The sequence below is a fragment of the Elaeis guineensis genome, chromosome 3 (genome assembly GCF_000442705.2).
Source record: "Elaeis guineensis isolate ETL-2024a chromosome 3, EG11, whole genome shotgun sequence".
Taxonomy (NCBI): Eukaryota; Viridiplantae; Streptophyta; class Magnoliopsida; order Arecales; family Arecaceae; genus Elaeis; species Elaeis guineensis.
In genome coordinates this window covers 127,653,988-127,671,049 of record NC_025995.2, presented here as the reverse complement: position 1 = coordinate 127,671,049, position 17,062 = coordinate 127,653,988, and the positions used below count along the sequence as shown (strand labels likewise).

Here is a 17,062-nt window from a genome sequence, read left to right as displayed (position 1 = left end):
TCTCAGCTCAATGGGATATCCGAAAGGAGGAACAGAACTCTATTGGATATGGTCCGATCCATGATGAGCTTCACTGATCTATCCTTATTTCTTTGGGGACATGCCTTGTTAACTACCATTCACTTGTTGAATAGGATTCCATCAAAGTCCGTTCCTACCACACCGTATGAGATATGATTCGGTAAGAAGCCGAGTCTGGATTATCTCAAGATTTGAAGATATCTGACCTATGTCAAGAGACAAATAACGGATAAGCTAGAGGATAGATCTATTATAGCTCGCTTTATAGAGTATCCAAAAGAATCTATGGGATACTATTTTTACTTTCTACAAGATCATAATATGATTGTGAGTCGAAACATCGTATTTCTAAAAAAATAGTTTATCCAGGATGGCGGTAATGGGAGGTTAGTAGAGCTTGAAGAGAAAGTCTCTGAAGAGCCGAGAGCTATAGATCCTCAGAAATTCATAGTCCATGAGTCAGTAGTTGATGTTCCTCTACCACCTCGTAGATCTAGTAAGATCTTCCGACCTTCAGAAAGATACATGGGTATGCTTACGGAGAAAGTAAAGAAAATATTCCTTATGGGAGATAGGGATCGTAGTGATGACCCTAATATCTTTGATGAGACAATATCTGACATCGATTTCGAGAAATGATTAGATGCTATGAAATCAGAAATTGACTCGATGCACTCGAACCAAGTTTAGACTTTAGTAGACCCATCCGAAGGTATCATACCCATTGGGTGTAAATGGATCTACAAAAAAAAGATAGGTGCCGATGGTAAGGTAGAGACCTATAAAGCTAGGTTTGTAGCAAAAGATTATAATCAGCACGAGGGCATTGACTATCAGAAAATCTTCTCGTCCGTAGTCATGCTGAAATCTATCCATATTTTGCTTGCTATTGCAGTTTACTATGATTATGAAATATGACTGATGGATGTGAAAACTACTTTCCTGAATAGATATCTTGAGGAAGATATCCATATGGAGTAGCCTATGGGATTCACGTTCGGTGATGGTGATCACAGAGTCTGCAAGCTGCAAAGATCCATTTATGGACTAAAGCAGGCTTCTCGAAGATGGAACCATTATTTTAATGAGGCAATCAAATCGTTTGATTTCATCAAAAGTGAAGAGGAACATTGTATGTATAAGAGGGTCAGTAGGAGTGTAATTATCTTTCTCGTATTGTACGTGGATGATATTCTCCTTATTGGGAATGACATTCCCATATTGACCATGATCAAAAGATGGTTATCCAAAAAAATTTTCATAAAAAATTTAGGAAAAGCGTCCTATATTCTCGGAATAAAGGTCTATAGGGGTAGACCTAAATGGATGCTTAGCCTGTCACAAAAGCTGTACATAGAGAAGGTGCTGAAGAGGTTCAGCATGAAAAACTCCAAGAGAGGTCTCTTACCTCTTAGGCATGGTATTAGTCTCTTCAAGATGATGTATCCGATCATATCTGAGGAAGCGCAGTGCATGAGTAGAATTTCTTATGCTTCGACTATAGAAAATCTTATGTACGTCATGCTATATACTCGACCTGATATTATCCTTACCATAAGTGTCACGAACAGATTTCAATCGAATCCAGATGAGGAGTATTAGATAGCTGTGAAGAACATTCTTAAGTACTTAAGAAAAACTAAAGATTTATTTTCAGTCTTTGGAGGTGATTCTGAGTTGTGAGTCGAGGGCTATACTGACTCAGACTTTATGTCTGATCCTGATGATAAAAAGTCTACGTCAGGGTACGTGTTCGTTTGTAATGATGATACAGTTAGCTGAAAGAGTTTCAAGCAATCCATCATAGTGGATTCGACCATAGAGACTGAGTATGTCGCTGCTTCAGATGCTGCAAAGGAAGACTTCTGGTTCAAAAAGTTTATTACGGAACTTGGGGTTATGACATCGGATGCTACACCACTGTACTGCGACAATAATAGAGCTATAGCACTTACTAAGGAGTCGAGGTCTCATCAGAAATCTAAGCATATTGAGCTGCATTTTCATATCATACGCGACTACCTTAAAAAAAAATATGTCGAGATGCGAAGAGTAGACTTCGCAGACAACGTGGTAGACTCACTGACTAAGCAGTTGAGCCAACCAAAAATGAAAATCCACTTTAAGAAGATGGGACTTAGATTTATGGCCAATTGACTTTAGTCCAAGTGAAAAATTATTAGGTGTATGTCCTAGAAGTCAATATGACTGACATATTGTAATAATTCTAGGATACAATTTTATAATTAATATATGATATGATCAATAAAAAAGTAATTTCTTTTTCATTCAAGTGTGATGTATCTTTGAATCGTTCATGAAATTAGTTTCGATATATATTCTCAAAGTGTTGAAAATTAAAGATATGTATTTAATTCCTAAATACTCCCGATCATAGGATCATCATAAAGACGGTGATAGATCCGGATAGACTGACGCACAAATCTCTTCCTTCAGGATAGATGAGTCTCTGATCTACTGTGTAGAGACACATGACGATGAGTGCGGGTAGTTGTTAGAGAACAACTGGTACTGAGCATGACTATACAAGAGATCACTTAAATTTCTATTCAATAATCAGTGATTGTCTCGATATTATAGTTGTATGACTAATTTTTTGACTTAAGATGGTACTGCTACTCGTAGTGAGACGGCTAAAATTTAACTGGCACATAAATATGGATCTCAATGAGCCCTTGTAGTGGATGTTGGCGACAGTTGGTCTACTATAGGAGTGAGGTGCGCATCAAGACAGGATCTATCGATCTTAATAGAGAATAGTCCTATAAGATTTGAAAGGTTAAGTCCAAGAATCTATGGTCATAGTAGTGTGATTGATGAAAAAGAATTTTCATAAAAGTCATAACTGGATTTGAGTTAATCGATCTATCATATGACTAATGTTGAGATTTGATGATTTATCCATGACCTATCATCTAATCGAAACTCACGATAGAGGAACTGAATCACACGTTAATTACACCTAGAGGTTTATTTCAGTTCTATTGGGTTGCCACTACATACTGCTTGGTGTCACTGGTGGATTGTGAGAGCTCATTAGCATCGTTTTGGATTGACAATCTTTGCTGAGTTAGAGTAAAATTATTCCAACACATTGAAAAAAGTTTCGATGATACAATGATAGAGATCATTGTATATCTCACGATCAGATAAAATTGAACCTATGGGGTCACACAATAAAGAGATTAGGTCTAGAATAAGTAATTGAGCTTATGAAGTATTAATTAAATTTAGAGAAGTCCATTGGGTTCATGATAATCTTGCTAGCATATGGTTGGATCTAATTTCTCATTTTGTTGGGATTACTTATTTGATAAGATAATTCTAACTTAAGTATCTGCTAATAATCTACATGAATTAGATTCATGAGACTCCAATTGTTGGGTGTCTAAGATTATAGATCAAATTAATTAAGGATACGAGTCCCTAATTAATTTTTTTGATAGTTATTTTTGGGCGCCATCTTGATTTAATCAAGTTGGACATGTCCATTGATTAGAGGGCTTTTAGTTCTCTTATGGGGCATCTCTTGGATGTGTTTTGGGATATCTAATTATGGGTGCAAGGGCCCCAATTATTGGCACTTAAAGAGTCTCCTAAAGTAAGTTGGATAACTTAAGTTAATAGAAAATTCTATACAAGTAGGACTTATATTATGAGATTGAATAGGATTCAATCCTCATACCTATCTAAAGAGACCTCCCCTAAGGTTCTTAGAGAATCCAAACCAGCAGTCCCTCACGCCCAAAGGGTCTCTCCACACCCTCTCTTTCTCTTCTCTTGGGCGTTCTACACGTCCATCCCTTGAGACGTGAGTCCCAAGGAGTTCCATGCCCAAGGTGTTGGGCGTCCCATAATTTACTGGTTGCTGGTATTTTGTAGCAGCACATAGCAAGGAGAAAAGTCTAGAGAAGAGGAGAAGAAGAAGATCAAAGAGAAAGATCAAGCATTGATTGCGATCCAGGCTTCGTTCAAATTTAGCAAGCTGAATTTTGGAAGAACCAAAATTCAGATTAAAGAGGACTGTTTCAGACTGATCCCGAATGAATACTCGTAGAGGCCAGACACTTGTGTAGCTAAGAGAAAATCTCTTCTTTTTCAGATTCAGATTTGAAGAAAAGAATTGCGAAACAAGTATGTGATTTGATCACAATCTGAATTCAGCATATATCAATTTCAGCATATGAGATAGATCCATGTAGTTTTATGTTTTCATGCATATATAATTTAGATTAAAAGTATTTTAATCTTATTCTCCACTGCGGTGTTTAAAAAATAAAATTTTTGAAACACACATGCATGCACCAAATCCCGAATTTCAACACTGAATATATCATTCACCTCAACCCTATTCCACCTTAGTAGATGCCTCTTCGTCAGCTCTAACCTCCTGATCATACGGTACCTGGCATTACCACGGACTAACAGTCTCTAGACCTCTCTGACAATCTCCCACGATCTGGGATAAGAGAGCCAAAACTTCTTAAACCGAAAGGGGCTCCAGTGAGGAGTAAAGGTGTCGATGACCAACAACAACATACAATGATCAGAAGCAATCCTCGACAGGTGGTGAATAAGATGGGTAGGATAGCAGTGGATCTAGCCAGTCATAGCAAATACCTTGCCAATCCTCTCCACATCCGAGCAGCGCCAAGGTGATTGTTGCACCAAGTGAACCTCTACCCACAAATCTAAGATCTACAAGACCAGTAGATTGGATGAACTTTCTAAACTCTTTAGGATCCATATCATCCACAAAAGGCCTACCCCCTTTTTTATCCTCTAGACCAGTATTGCAATTAAAGTCATCAGCCACAACCGTAGGAATCCTTTGATCAATTAGATTAGCCATTTTGTACTAAACAATCTTTCTTTCTCTGTACTCAGTGCTAGCATACACACATGATAAGAGCCAAGTAAATCAATTTATTTCAGTGATAACAATACTAAACTTATTGATTACAACAGTGAAACACATCTACAGTAGCTACCCCAGTATGCCGCACAACAATAATCTCTCCTGATAAATCTTGAGACTCTACAGTACATAACCCCAAATTGCCAGGGAAGTGACAATGAGCACGAGTCACACTAGGCCCCGATAATCTAGTCTTTATCAAGATACTAATTTTTGGATTGTGTTGCTGTACTAGTCTTTGAAAGGTGGAGCAAAAGGATGGTTTCCTCGCTCTGCAAACATTTGAAATAAGAATCTTTATGGATGAGAGTGGTAAGAGGAGGGTGAATCCAGTGTAGACTCCTCTAGCACCATTCCACCATCTCCACTTCCCCCATAGCCAACCTTGCTGCCTTGCTAAACATCGACAGTCAACAGGGCCATTTTGAGTTGGCCCACAACCTCCTTATGGCCCATGATCACCCCAGCTTCCATTTCCCCTTTCTCACCATTGCCTTCCCTCTGATCAACCCACTACATCACCATCGGGGAGGGATCATTGACCATGGAAGGCATATTCGACCCCTTTTTCCCTGCCGCTTTAGCCGTCTGTTCACCCCCGATTCTCGTCACTCACCCATGGGCCAATGGAGAACCCTCATGGCAAGGAGGGGAGACAGCCCCTGCCTCACTCCTGGCTCCATCGCTACCGTCGGGGCAGCCCTCCCCATCGATGACATGCACTGGTGGTGCTAGCCCAGCCCACCTCCCATCGGAATGAAGTCAACAGTCGTCAGAGAAGCCACAGCCACTATAGCAGCGCCCTTCTCCCACAAGATCGATGCTCAACCTGGGGACCCACCGCACGGGCCTGCATCCTAATCTGCCCTGCAGCCTCAGCCCACCTCCTTTCCTCGGGCTCAGCCCAATTATGCATCCCAGGCCGGGCTTCTGGCTTGCTTTAGGGATAGCCCAGCCGCCTCACCCAGATATTGGTCGATTGGGCCTAGGCTCAATGCCAACCCCACCTCCATCGCATCCGGACCCAGGCCCAACTCTATTAGCACCTGGAACCCGAACCCAGACTCATCTGCCTCAACTCATTTAGCACCCGATTCAACCCTATCCTTTGTTGGTGATCGCCATCGGGCAATCTTGATCGGCTTTTGCCAACCATCAGAGTTCGATGGTGATCCCTGAGAGCTTTCCGATGGCTGAGGGGAGCTAGGATGCAATGGAGGGGAGCTGGAGGTCGAGGAGTTAGGGTTGGAGTCCTCTATTCCCTTGGGCTTCATCGAAACCTTGATTGGCCATGGCATCCAGATCCTAGAGGTCGCCATCCATGGGCCCAACTGTGATCGAGAGATGGTAGGTTCCTTAGCACTCGTCACCACATCTCCTTCCACCACCATTAGAGAAACCAAGAAGTTCTCCAACTAAAGTGCTCGACCACCATCATTCTTCTTCTTTGGTGGGAACGCACAGTCCTCATCAACATGCCCCATTCGGCCGCAGCTATAGCAAATGGCTGGAATGTTCTCGTAAACAAAAGCTTGCTAAAAAATCCGATCATATCCCTGGATAAGGACTCCTGGCTTCAAGGGTTCTCTTGTGTCGAGCTGCACCCAAAATCATGCGAACCTCATCTTCCATTAGTGGTTCGTGAACTCATCCACCACCATCGATTTGTCGGCCTCCGCCATAATCTCCTTTAGCATCCTGGGACTCCAAAACTCCATTGGCAACCCTAGCAACTGAACCCATACAACTACTCTTCGAACCTGTTTCATCCTCGGGATGAAGCCTGGCACCCATGGCTCCACTGCCAGCAACTATCCAGCGACGAACCATGGCCCACCTTGGGAAACCCCCTCGCAGTTTGCCGCTGATTGAAACTGGATTAGGTGGTGGTCTTCCCCTAGGGCAAAAGCCTCTGGGTTGTACGCTAGCTTGCCCTGATTCTTAAACACATTTGCCACCCACTCCGACAGCACCCGTCAGCCAATACTATGCACCAAAATGGAGACCTTCTCCCATTGCTTCTGCGTCGCTGCCCTATCCTCCTTTGGGAACTCAAAAACCTTCGTGAAATACCATCGAAGCTCCTCCAACTTTGATGGTGAGATCTTATGTTCCGTCCATCGGAGCTACCGTGCCTGCCCCTGCACTACCTAAACCCATGTCTTCGCCTCCCCACGTGGCTCCGACGAGGAGCGATTGCTATCATTGTGGCCCTTCCCCTTGTCCACCATAACCACCACCATCAAGTGCCCAGCTTCGAACAAAAGTCTCAAATATTGCATGATTCTCTACAGCGATGCTCAATCGCATGCACCAGCCCCAGTCTTCTTTTTAACCAACAAAGATTAGGTAAAATTAGGACCAAATAGCTTGACAACTATCTAGCAAGCCTTTGATGCATTGGCAATATGAGAGATCGATCGTGTCAAAAAAAAAAAAAAGAAAATGCAATATTTAACTCCATGGATTTATCCTTGGAACATTAATATAATCGATGGGATAAATAAACCAGCTTCTAACTTTTCAAAGCATCGAGGTACTGCCCATAATTGAAGATTGGCAGAATAACTACTGCATCTTCCTTCAGTAGCCACACAAGGCCCAAATAGATCGATTGTATCACCAGATCGTCCAGGCGGAGGATCCATCTAGTGCTTTCATCAATCTCCTTAGGTGGAGGGCTGGGGATGATATGTCTAGTGAGAGTTGCAGTTAGGGCTGCCTATATAGCCTAGTATATTTGGTTGGCCAGGAGCAGCATTGCTTTCGAGTCCAAGAGATGTTCGGCAAAGATCATCTTTGAGAGAGCCTTAGTTCTGGCTTGGGAGCTAATTGATTCGATCTCCATGCCCTTGGAGACCTAGGACTCCCACCTTACTCATGTAGCGACCCATCAGGTGTTTGTTGCTTGAGAGCCCCCTCCTCTAAGACATCTAAAGGTCTATTTTGATGGGAGCATCAGGGATAGGAGAGGTGGAGCCGACTTTGTCATACATGGGCCCGATTCTAGATTAGCGGCTGTAGGGGGCCAGCACTTAACTGAGACTACAATTCTTAGTGTGGAGCTCTGTGCAGCCTGGACTGGAGTTGCCTATGCACAGACTGTACTGGGGGCAGACCATATAGATATCGAGGGCAACTCTGTAGTTATGGTGTCTTGGATTCAAAGATATTCACAAGGGATGCTTAGTAGTCCTCTCTTGCGGAATATATATACCTTTCTTTTTGGATGCGTTGGATTCACGGTGAGATATCTTTAGGGAGGCAAATTCAACAGTTGACTGGATGGCGGCCTATATTATGGAGCAAACTGGAGACAATTTGTGGACTTCCTTGGAATCAACCTTGAGGCAGTTTAGAGATATTTTATTTTCTTATTTTTTTGGATGTATTCATATAAGACTTGTTTGAATGATCCGCCTTATCATAAAAGAAAAAAAAAGATCGATTGTCTGTCTGTTAAAGGAATTATTTTTTAAACCCCCAAGGCTTCTTTTAGATTAGAAAATTATAGTTCAAGCCCACACGCATAGGACATCAAACAAGTAGAAACCAGCCAATGAGTTTTGCTATAGTACTCCAAAAGATATTTTGATCTTTTTATTTTTTATTTATTTCTGACCATCGGATTAAATATGGATAAATCAGATTCAGCTCGATGGAGTATCCATTTATATCGCCGGTATGGTAAATATTTCAAATATTGGGGGCTATTTTATGCCATAATCAAATTGATTTTTTTTCAAATGATCTTTTCTTTCCATGGGCCATCGGAGGGTGGTGAACGCGAAGGAGCTGCGGACGTCAGAGGTTTGGGGGCGATAGCGGCATGGAGAAGGGGTTGCTGGGGGCATAGAGCGGTGGTGGACACCTAGGGGGCACGAAATCGAGAGCAGAGGAGGTGCGGGTTGTGGGGGGGCCGCAAAGCGACGGCGGACGTCGGGAGGGGGGCATGAAACTGAGAGTAGAGGAGGGAAGGACCGTCAGGGGTGGGGAGATGGGGCTTAAAGCGACGGCAGACATCGGAGGGGGGCCACAAAACTGATAGCGAAGGAGGCACAGACCACCGGGGGTGGGGGGAGGGGGGGTGCAAAGCGGCGGCGGATGCTGGAGGAAGAGGGTGCGAAACTGAGAATGAAGAGGCACGAGCCGCTGGGGGTGGGGGGTTGGGGGGGCCGCAGAGCGATAACAGATGCCAGAGGGAGGTGTGCGCAAAACTGAGAATGGAGAAGGGTGGCGGCGCGGGCCGCTGAGGGCGTTGGGGAGGGGGGTTGGTGGCGCGGAGGAGGCGTGGGCCACTGGGGGTGCACGTAGAAGAATGGAGGAGACTTGGGCGGCTAGGTGGTGGTGCAGAGGAGGCGCGGGCGGCCGAGCGAGGGGGAGCGCGGAGGAGCCATGGGTGCCGGGTGGCGCCTAGGCCTGGGAGTTGGGGGGTTGGGCACAATGAAACCACGGGCAACGGAAGAAGAAAGAAAAAATAATAATAAATAAAATATTATTTTTTTAAAAAATAAAATATATCAAAAAAATTAATTTATAATATTATAAATATTTTTATAATAAAATATTATAAAAAAAATACTATTGCAAAACCCACCAGCCAATAGATCAATTCTCTGTAAAACCTAGTTAAAGGGCCTTCAACGACTAAGGTTAGACTCTAGACAAGAAAACTACACGTCCAGCTAGCACGTCGAAACCAGCCCCAGAATATTTGATTCTATTTGAGCCGACCAGAATTTCATGGCCTTCGTGGTACCGAATCTAAGACCAGATTTTTCGCCATGATCGGTCATCATGTAAGAAAGCTCAATCCACACCCTGGACGAAACCCAAAGCTGAAGCAAACCTGACCTGATAATCCAACTCACCAAGGCCCTGTACGGACAACATCTTGGCAGGCAGTTCCTGGTTCCTTTTTTTTTTTGCTTTTACTTTCAGTTCCATAAAATCCCAGCACTTATTTCCACAGTGACAAAGAATGGAAGATCTACGCTCAATCCTGCAACTCAATGCCTGATACTAAAAATTCCAGCTACTGTTTATCCCTGTTCCTTCTTCCTTTTTATCAAAAAACAAATGCTATCAATCTATAAAATTGCTATATTATCAAATCAAGCCCAGGATTATTCCCTTTTTTCCAGATGAACACTGGCAAATAATGTTTCCCTCGTGATTAGCGCAAGTGTATGAGAAACAATCATGAGGTACTAATTAAAAGCAGGAGAAAAGTTTTGATTCTATTTGACATCACTTCCAATTTTAGCTTTCATAAAAAATTAAAAATTTATAAAAAAAAATTCAAAACTTATTTGGCACTCGCTTGAACAGTGAAAGCGACTGGCCGACAAGCAGTGCAGCAATGGTAGAGGCCAATGGATGTGACGGCTATTTCATATATCCTATGACCGAAACAAAAGGGGGCACTATAATTTTGAATTAGAAGAGATTTCAAAAAATAATAGATCTATTCATCCTATCGATAATTCAGCCGGATTTGTTGTCAGGAACGACTCAACATATTTGAAGGTTTAAAATTAAAAATTAAAATATAATTATTTAATTAAAATTTATATAAATTTTTTATTAAAATTTTATTTTTTTAATTTTTTAAAATATAAAACTTTTAATTAAATTTTTATAATCAAGTTCTCCTAATATTTCTTTTTCAATTGATAATATAGTCAATCCATTTAATCTTTCTTGAGACATTGTTGATCTTAAGTAAGATTTTATTAATTTTAATTTTAAAAAACTTCTTTCTGTCGAAGCAACACTTACTGAAATTGTTAACATTATTCTAAAAGCAATATATGCATTTGGAAAAGAGTCGAGTCGTCTTATATGATTAAGTATATCCATTGGACTATTATCTTCCACTTGTATAATTTCTTTTAAAATTTTTAGCTCTGAAAATAAATCTAAACCATCAATATTAAAGTAGTTATTATATTTTAAAGAACACTCAAGATTAAGACAATTTTCTTTCAAACTATCATTATCTAATGATTTCAATTTTTTACCACTAAATAAAAAATCAAAAATATTTTCATATATCTTAAATTGTTCAAATCTATTTTAGAGTGAAAAAATTGCTTGATCTACTATATATAAGAAATAATCAATTCTAAATGATTCTTCAAGAGATTTTGTTATTTCATTGTCAACATTCTCATCAAATTGTTTCTTTCTGCGAATGATACGCTTATCATGAAATTTAGGTTCTATTTTATTTCAGATGCAATTTCTTTAGAAGAAATCATAGCGGATGCAAATCCATCTTCTCTATATTTTTCAAAAAAAGAAAAAAGACCTTTTAATTATTCTATAGCAACATCAATATGCATATCTGTTGATTGTAAACTTTTGCTAACTGAATTAACAGCAAATAATATATCATACCAAATAGTCATGCCCAATAAAAACTCAAAATTTTCAAGCTCATATGTTGCTAAGCAATTAGCTTCGCTTTTAGTTTTAGGATCTTCACTAACTTCTGCTAATTCCAATAAAGCATCTCTTATTTGTGGAGCTTGAAATCTTATTACTTTAATACTTTCAATATGACTTTTCCAACGTATTTGTGATAATGATTTAAGAGTTAGACCAAAAATATTATCTTGCAAAATTTTTCATCGTTTAGTAGAAAAAGAAAATAGTGAATAGATACGTTGTACCACTCCAAAAAATGATATAGCTTTAGTACAAGAACTAGCCATATCACAAAGTACTAAATTTAAACTATGACAACCACATGGTGTATAAAAGGATCTAAAATTTATATCTAAAAGTCTTTTTTGCACTCCTTGCTGTTTGCCCTTCATATTAGATCCATTATCATATCCTTGTCCTTTTAAATTATTAATATCAAGTCTAATATATTTTATTTCATCCATAATGACATCAAAAAGATCTTTTTCAGTTGTATCATCTACTTTTAAGAATTCAAAAAAATATTCCATAATTTTGATTGGACTTGATGAAATATCTACACATCGCAATATAAAAGACATTTGCTCTTGATAACTTATATCTGGAGTGCAATCAAGTATTATTGAAAAATATTTTGCTTCTAAATTTTTTTAATAATTTTATTTTTAATTTCATTTGCTAACAAATTTATCAATTCATTTTGTACATTATGTCCAAGATAATGGGTATGAAATTTATCATCTTTAATACGTTGAATATATTCTTGCATTACCGGATCGAATTCTGCAATCATTTCAATTAGACTTAAAAAAAATTTATTATTTATTTGATAGATCTTTTTATTTTTTTCACGAAAAGCTAAATTATTTTTACCAAGAGTTTTTACTACAGCAAAAATTCTTAATAAGACTTTTTTCTAATGTTCTTTATCTTTATTTATTTGTTCTTGAATATTTTTATCAATTATTTTATTTTTTAATAGTCTCATTTCTAAATCAATCCATGAACACATATTAATAACATGCTCATTACTCATCTCATGACTCTTAAGTTTAGCACTAAGATTTCTCCAATCTCTACTACCAATATTAGCTAGTTTACTTATACTAGAAGCAGAATTAAATAATTTACAACAAAAATAAAATACTCTGTCTAAGTTTTTTGAATAAACTAGCCATCTTCTTTCATGCTTCTCTCCATTTGTCAACTTTTGAATATAGTATGTAGTAGAAAAATATTTTAAAAATTTATCTTTAAAAAAATCTATATCATCAATTTTAATTGGACCTTTTTTTACTAATAAATCTCTCAAATTTGTATCAATATTTGTCCATTGACTTGGATCATAAATATTTTTAGGAATGCAATCATTTAAATTAACCGATTAATTTTCTTCACTATGACTTTGAAGATTATCTTGAATCTCTTCGTTGACTTTTTCTTGTTCTAATATTTCATTATCATTTAATTCTAAAGAATTATTAACTTGTTCATTTAAATAATATTTATTAATATTTTTTAATTATTATTTTATTACTTGTAAAGAATTTATCGAGAGCTCCTTTTTGAGATTGTATTAAACTTTCAATTTTTTTTTTTGAAGCTTTGAATAATCAGATTCATATTTTCGAGTTGACATATTTAAATTCTTATTATGAATTATCAAAAAGATATAACTATTATAATTATTTTATATTTCTTAAATAGTCAATACAAGATCAATAATCAAAATTTTTAATTCAATGAATCAAATATTAAATAAAATAAAGATAATATATAATAATATAATATAAATTTTAAATTAAATAAAAAATAGTTAAAGATTAGAATAATAGTATCCGATTGTTCAATGTTGATTGCAAATGAGAATAATAGCACCCGATTGTTGAATGCTGTGTAAAATATGGAACATCCACTGCAACACTATTCCATAATATTTTTATCAATTGTCTAAATATAATAATATAAAAAAAAAGAAACAATTCAGGTTGATTTTATAAAAGAAAAAAAATGATCGTTAAAAAAAATTTACTGTTGAAGTGGTTGAACCAGACTAATTACCGCTGTTACAAGCCACCCGCCGCCCTTTTTTTTTTTCTGTTTTCTCCCACGCTCTCCCACCATCCCACGCTACCTGCCCATCACAATCTGCCACGTGTTTTGATTTTAAAAAAAAAAAAATCGATGCCACAGCAGCACAGCCCTTTCATCTTCCACTGCTCTGTGGCTGTGACCGGTCACTGACCGATCGACCGTCGACGAGCCACGACAGGCGACTTCTCAATTCTCACTCTCGAACCGAGCGGGAAGGGGAGACTTGGGGGCTACGCGTGGACCGTGGAGTGAAGCCGACGAGCCGTGGTGGTCCTGGACGGCTGGACCTCCTCACCTCCTGGCTCCTGGTGGTCTTGCCTTGTCGGTTGGGGAGGCCTTGCCGGGCCGGAGAGACCGGGACTGGTGGAGCCATGGAGCGTGGACTTGGAGGCGGGGCGGGACTAGGACACCGGAGGTGGAGATATGGAGGCGGAGGCGGGATTGGGACGCTGGGATGCGCCGATGCAGTCACTGATGGAGCGTGGAGGCGGGACCGGGATGGCGGGATGCCGGACGGCCGGAGGTGGAGGCGTGGAGGCGGAGGCTGGACCACGACTGGACTTGGAGGTGGGATCGGGACGTCGGAGGTGGGATCGAGATGCAGGGATGCGGTCACTGATGGAGTGTGGAGGGCCTGGAGGCGGGACTGGGATGCCGGAGGTGGAGGTTGGACCGCGATGCCGGATGCGAGCGAGCGGGGGGCCTCCTGGGGGCGGAGGCCTAAGGCAAAGGCTTCGGTGGCCTTGCCCTTCAGCCGCCCCTATTTGTTGCATCATAGGAGATTTGCCTTTTCTATAAAAGAAAAAATCCTTGAATTAGGTATTCAACGCCAAAGATGAATTGCAGGAAAAAAAAATCATTCCATCTCCTTCTTTTTATAAAGAGAATAATTTTTTTTATTTGAAAAACTAAAAAAAATCAAACTGAATGCACTACGTGAATAAGATAGAAGATCTAAAACTAAAAATAATGATATGTGCTAGCAACAACGTATCGCAAATAATCAATCATCTGAAATCTGATTCAAATCCAATATAGCACCAACAGCATTCAAATCCAATATAGCACCATCAGCGGCAGTGGTGGTAGTTACAGAGGTTTCACTTTTCAAAAAAAATAAGATGAAAGTACTCACAACAGCTTCCATTTTTTTCAGAAATTTTAGATTTTTTTTTTCAGAAAATCAAAAACCAAAACAATAACCAAAGAAGTTTCTAATCTCGATTTTCATATTGTCAAAAAATAAAAATAGAAAAATGGAAACTGATGGTGCTGCCAAATAGGCCTTTTAGTAGCACAAAAAGTTTCAAACAAACTTTTCAAGATTTCTGTATCAAATTGGAACTGCTCCAAAGAGGTCAGGGCTTGGAAGAAACCAGATGACAGCTAGTTACTAGATCTTGTTTTTATTAGCTCCACATCTTCAGACTCATCTAGGCAAGCCGATACCAAATGCAACCAAAAAAAAAAAAAAACTCAACCCGAGATGATGCAGCTCAACTCCCTAGAACTCAGTCATTAAGGCAATTTTAGGAAGACCATTATATAATGAATTGGCTCTAAAGTGGTCGCACCCCATGTCTAAATGAGAGACGTTCCTGCTTTGAAACGGGGCAGGGGTGCTCCCAAGATATTACTTAACAATATTTCAAGCTTACCAATATTTTGTATAACATTTCATCATGTAATACAGCATACACCACCCATACAAAAGACATTGTTGTCACACAAGCGCATGAAATTTTCCATCTAAAAGCATTCCTTTTTATGCTATCTTCCTTTCGTAAACTTTTATTTATTGTCATAAAAAAAACACTGAAATATCAAGACATCATAAGTCCAAATGAAATAAATATCCATAATCCACAGGACCATCTTGCAATTACTATAGACATTATTTTTCCTTTCTCACTGGACATCCAACATCCAAACCAAAAGCAGAATTATCTCCATTTCAACCTCCGCTGTGACTCTATCTTTTACTCTTGCATTTATTCACAAAACACTCCTCCGATTGCTCCCAGTCTTATCCAACTGGTGTATCTATTTATTCAGAAAGATTTAAGCCAACAAGCTTCTTCTATTTTTTTTGTCCTACTAGCAATGAACCTCTCTTTGTATCAATGCAAATTAACATTATTTAAGTTTCGCATTCCAGTAACTCTCATTTCTTTTCATTCAAGTAGAAATGAAAAGATATGACTTTAAGCGACTGCAACGTAACACATACCAAATTAGTTTTCCTTAGCTTTGAAATGACTATGCCATAGAATTACAAGCACGCTCTGGAATAGGAAGATTAACAACCCTGATGACCTATACACCAGAGATATGCTAGGAAAACCTATTTTGTTCTAATCAAGAAATTTTTTGTTTTTGATTTCTCTAAAGCAAAGATAAGCAAATGTAGACACCATAGATACACTAGGGAAACTTGATCTCCTTATCACTGCTATCTCAGATCTCTCTTAAATCTCCTAGCTAATGCATGTCTCAAGCTTGTTTATCTAGACAAATCAAAAGCTTTTTCAATATTCTAAAAATAGGCATGCAAATTCCATTGAAATTACCAATTAAAAAAAATCTAAAACAGCAAGATTAGATATGTTGAATACGTAATACAGTGTCGATTTGAAGAAAGCAAAATGAACAGTCTAATATAATATAAATTAAGAAGAGATGCTAAGTAACATATGGTGGGTATAACATGATTAAAATCATATACTCATCAGTTCAAAACATACATGCATACAGATGGGAAAAAAACGGTTCTCTCACTGCAGCCACATTAGATGTCAACTGGGACTCGATAACAGACAACCACCTTGGTGACTTGACCTATAATTGCAATATTGAGCTCATTTGGCCGTGTTGAGTTATTAAATGGAAGCATTCCGCACTCTTCCAAATTAATATATCTCAACTGATGTACTATGTACCAAATTAAGTATTAGATACTTCCTTAGCATGGAATGCTGGGTGTGATCTGTGAAGAAAAACAGGAAGGTTTGGACTATCCAAACTAAACAAACATAAGTTTATTCAACTCTATTCCAGGCAGCAACTTGATTAGCAATGAAAAGTGTATCTTATTAGACCAATCTTACACACCTCTAATTCTAGCCAATACCAGAAAATATAGTATATAAAACATCAACCCATAAATAGACATTTGCAATCTAGGCCCTAAAACCAAAAGAAATCATGTTAACGTACCAAATAAGGCATTGCTAAGATGATGCTAAATTTAAAGGTACTAAAGCAAAACCTGGTTCATGTAAGCTCACTCCGGTATATATATGTTCCTCTTCTATTTTGTGTTTTAGCGATCGCTAGTGCATACACAACACAGCTCATAAACAACTAGGGAATGACATAATCTTATCTTATTTAAGTTCATGTTCTCCATGCATCCTTGATGGATCTAAATGTTGATACTGCTGAGTTCTGTATAATAAAAGATCAACTCTTCCAAGCATCAAAGTATCAGTATCAAAACAGGCATCATCAACTGAGAGAAACATAATGGATATTGATAGGACCGGAGAAGGAAAAGATTGTTTCAGTTGGGGTTGA

General features: G+C 38.7%; 1 protein-coding gene across 1 annotated transcript; it reads right to left on the bottom strand.

Annotated features, from left to right (window-relative positions):
* Positions 1-13,559: 13,559 nt before the first annotated feature.
* Positions 13,560-15,204, bottom strand: LOC140856363 (uncharacterized). The gene is made up of 2 exons (XM_073253470.1): positions 15,145-15,204; positions 13,560-14,246 (listed from the first exon to the last, which is right to left on the bottom strand). The coding sequence occupies exons 1-2, from the start codon at positions 15,202-15,204 to the stop codon at positions 13,680-13,682; spliced, it is 627 nt and encodes a 208-aa protein (XP_073109571.1). The 3' UTR covers positions 13,560-13,679.
* Between the last annotated feature and the right edge of the window lie 1,858 nt (positions 15,205-17,062).

What these genes read in the sequence shown, in the direction of transcription:
- LOC140856363 (XM_073253470.1), bottom strand. Translation starts at nt 15,204, where the DNA reads ATGTCTTTTGTATGGGTGGTGTATGCTGTATTACATGATGAAATGTTA. An exon ending in AAATGTTATACAAAATATTG is followed by an intron (nt 14,247 to 15,144) that starts GTAAGCTTGAAA and finishes TGCAACAAATAG; the next exon opens with GGGCGGCTGAAGGGCAAGGC.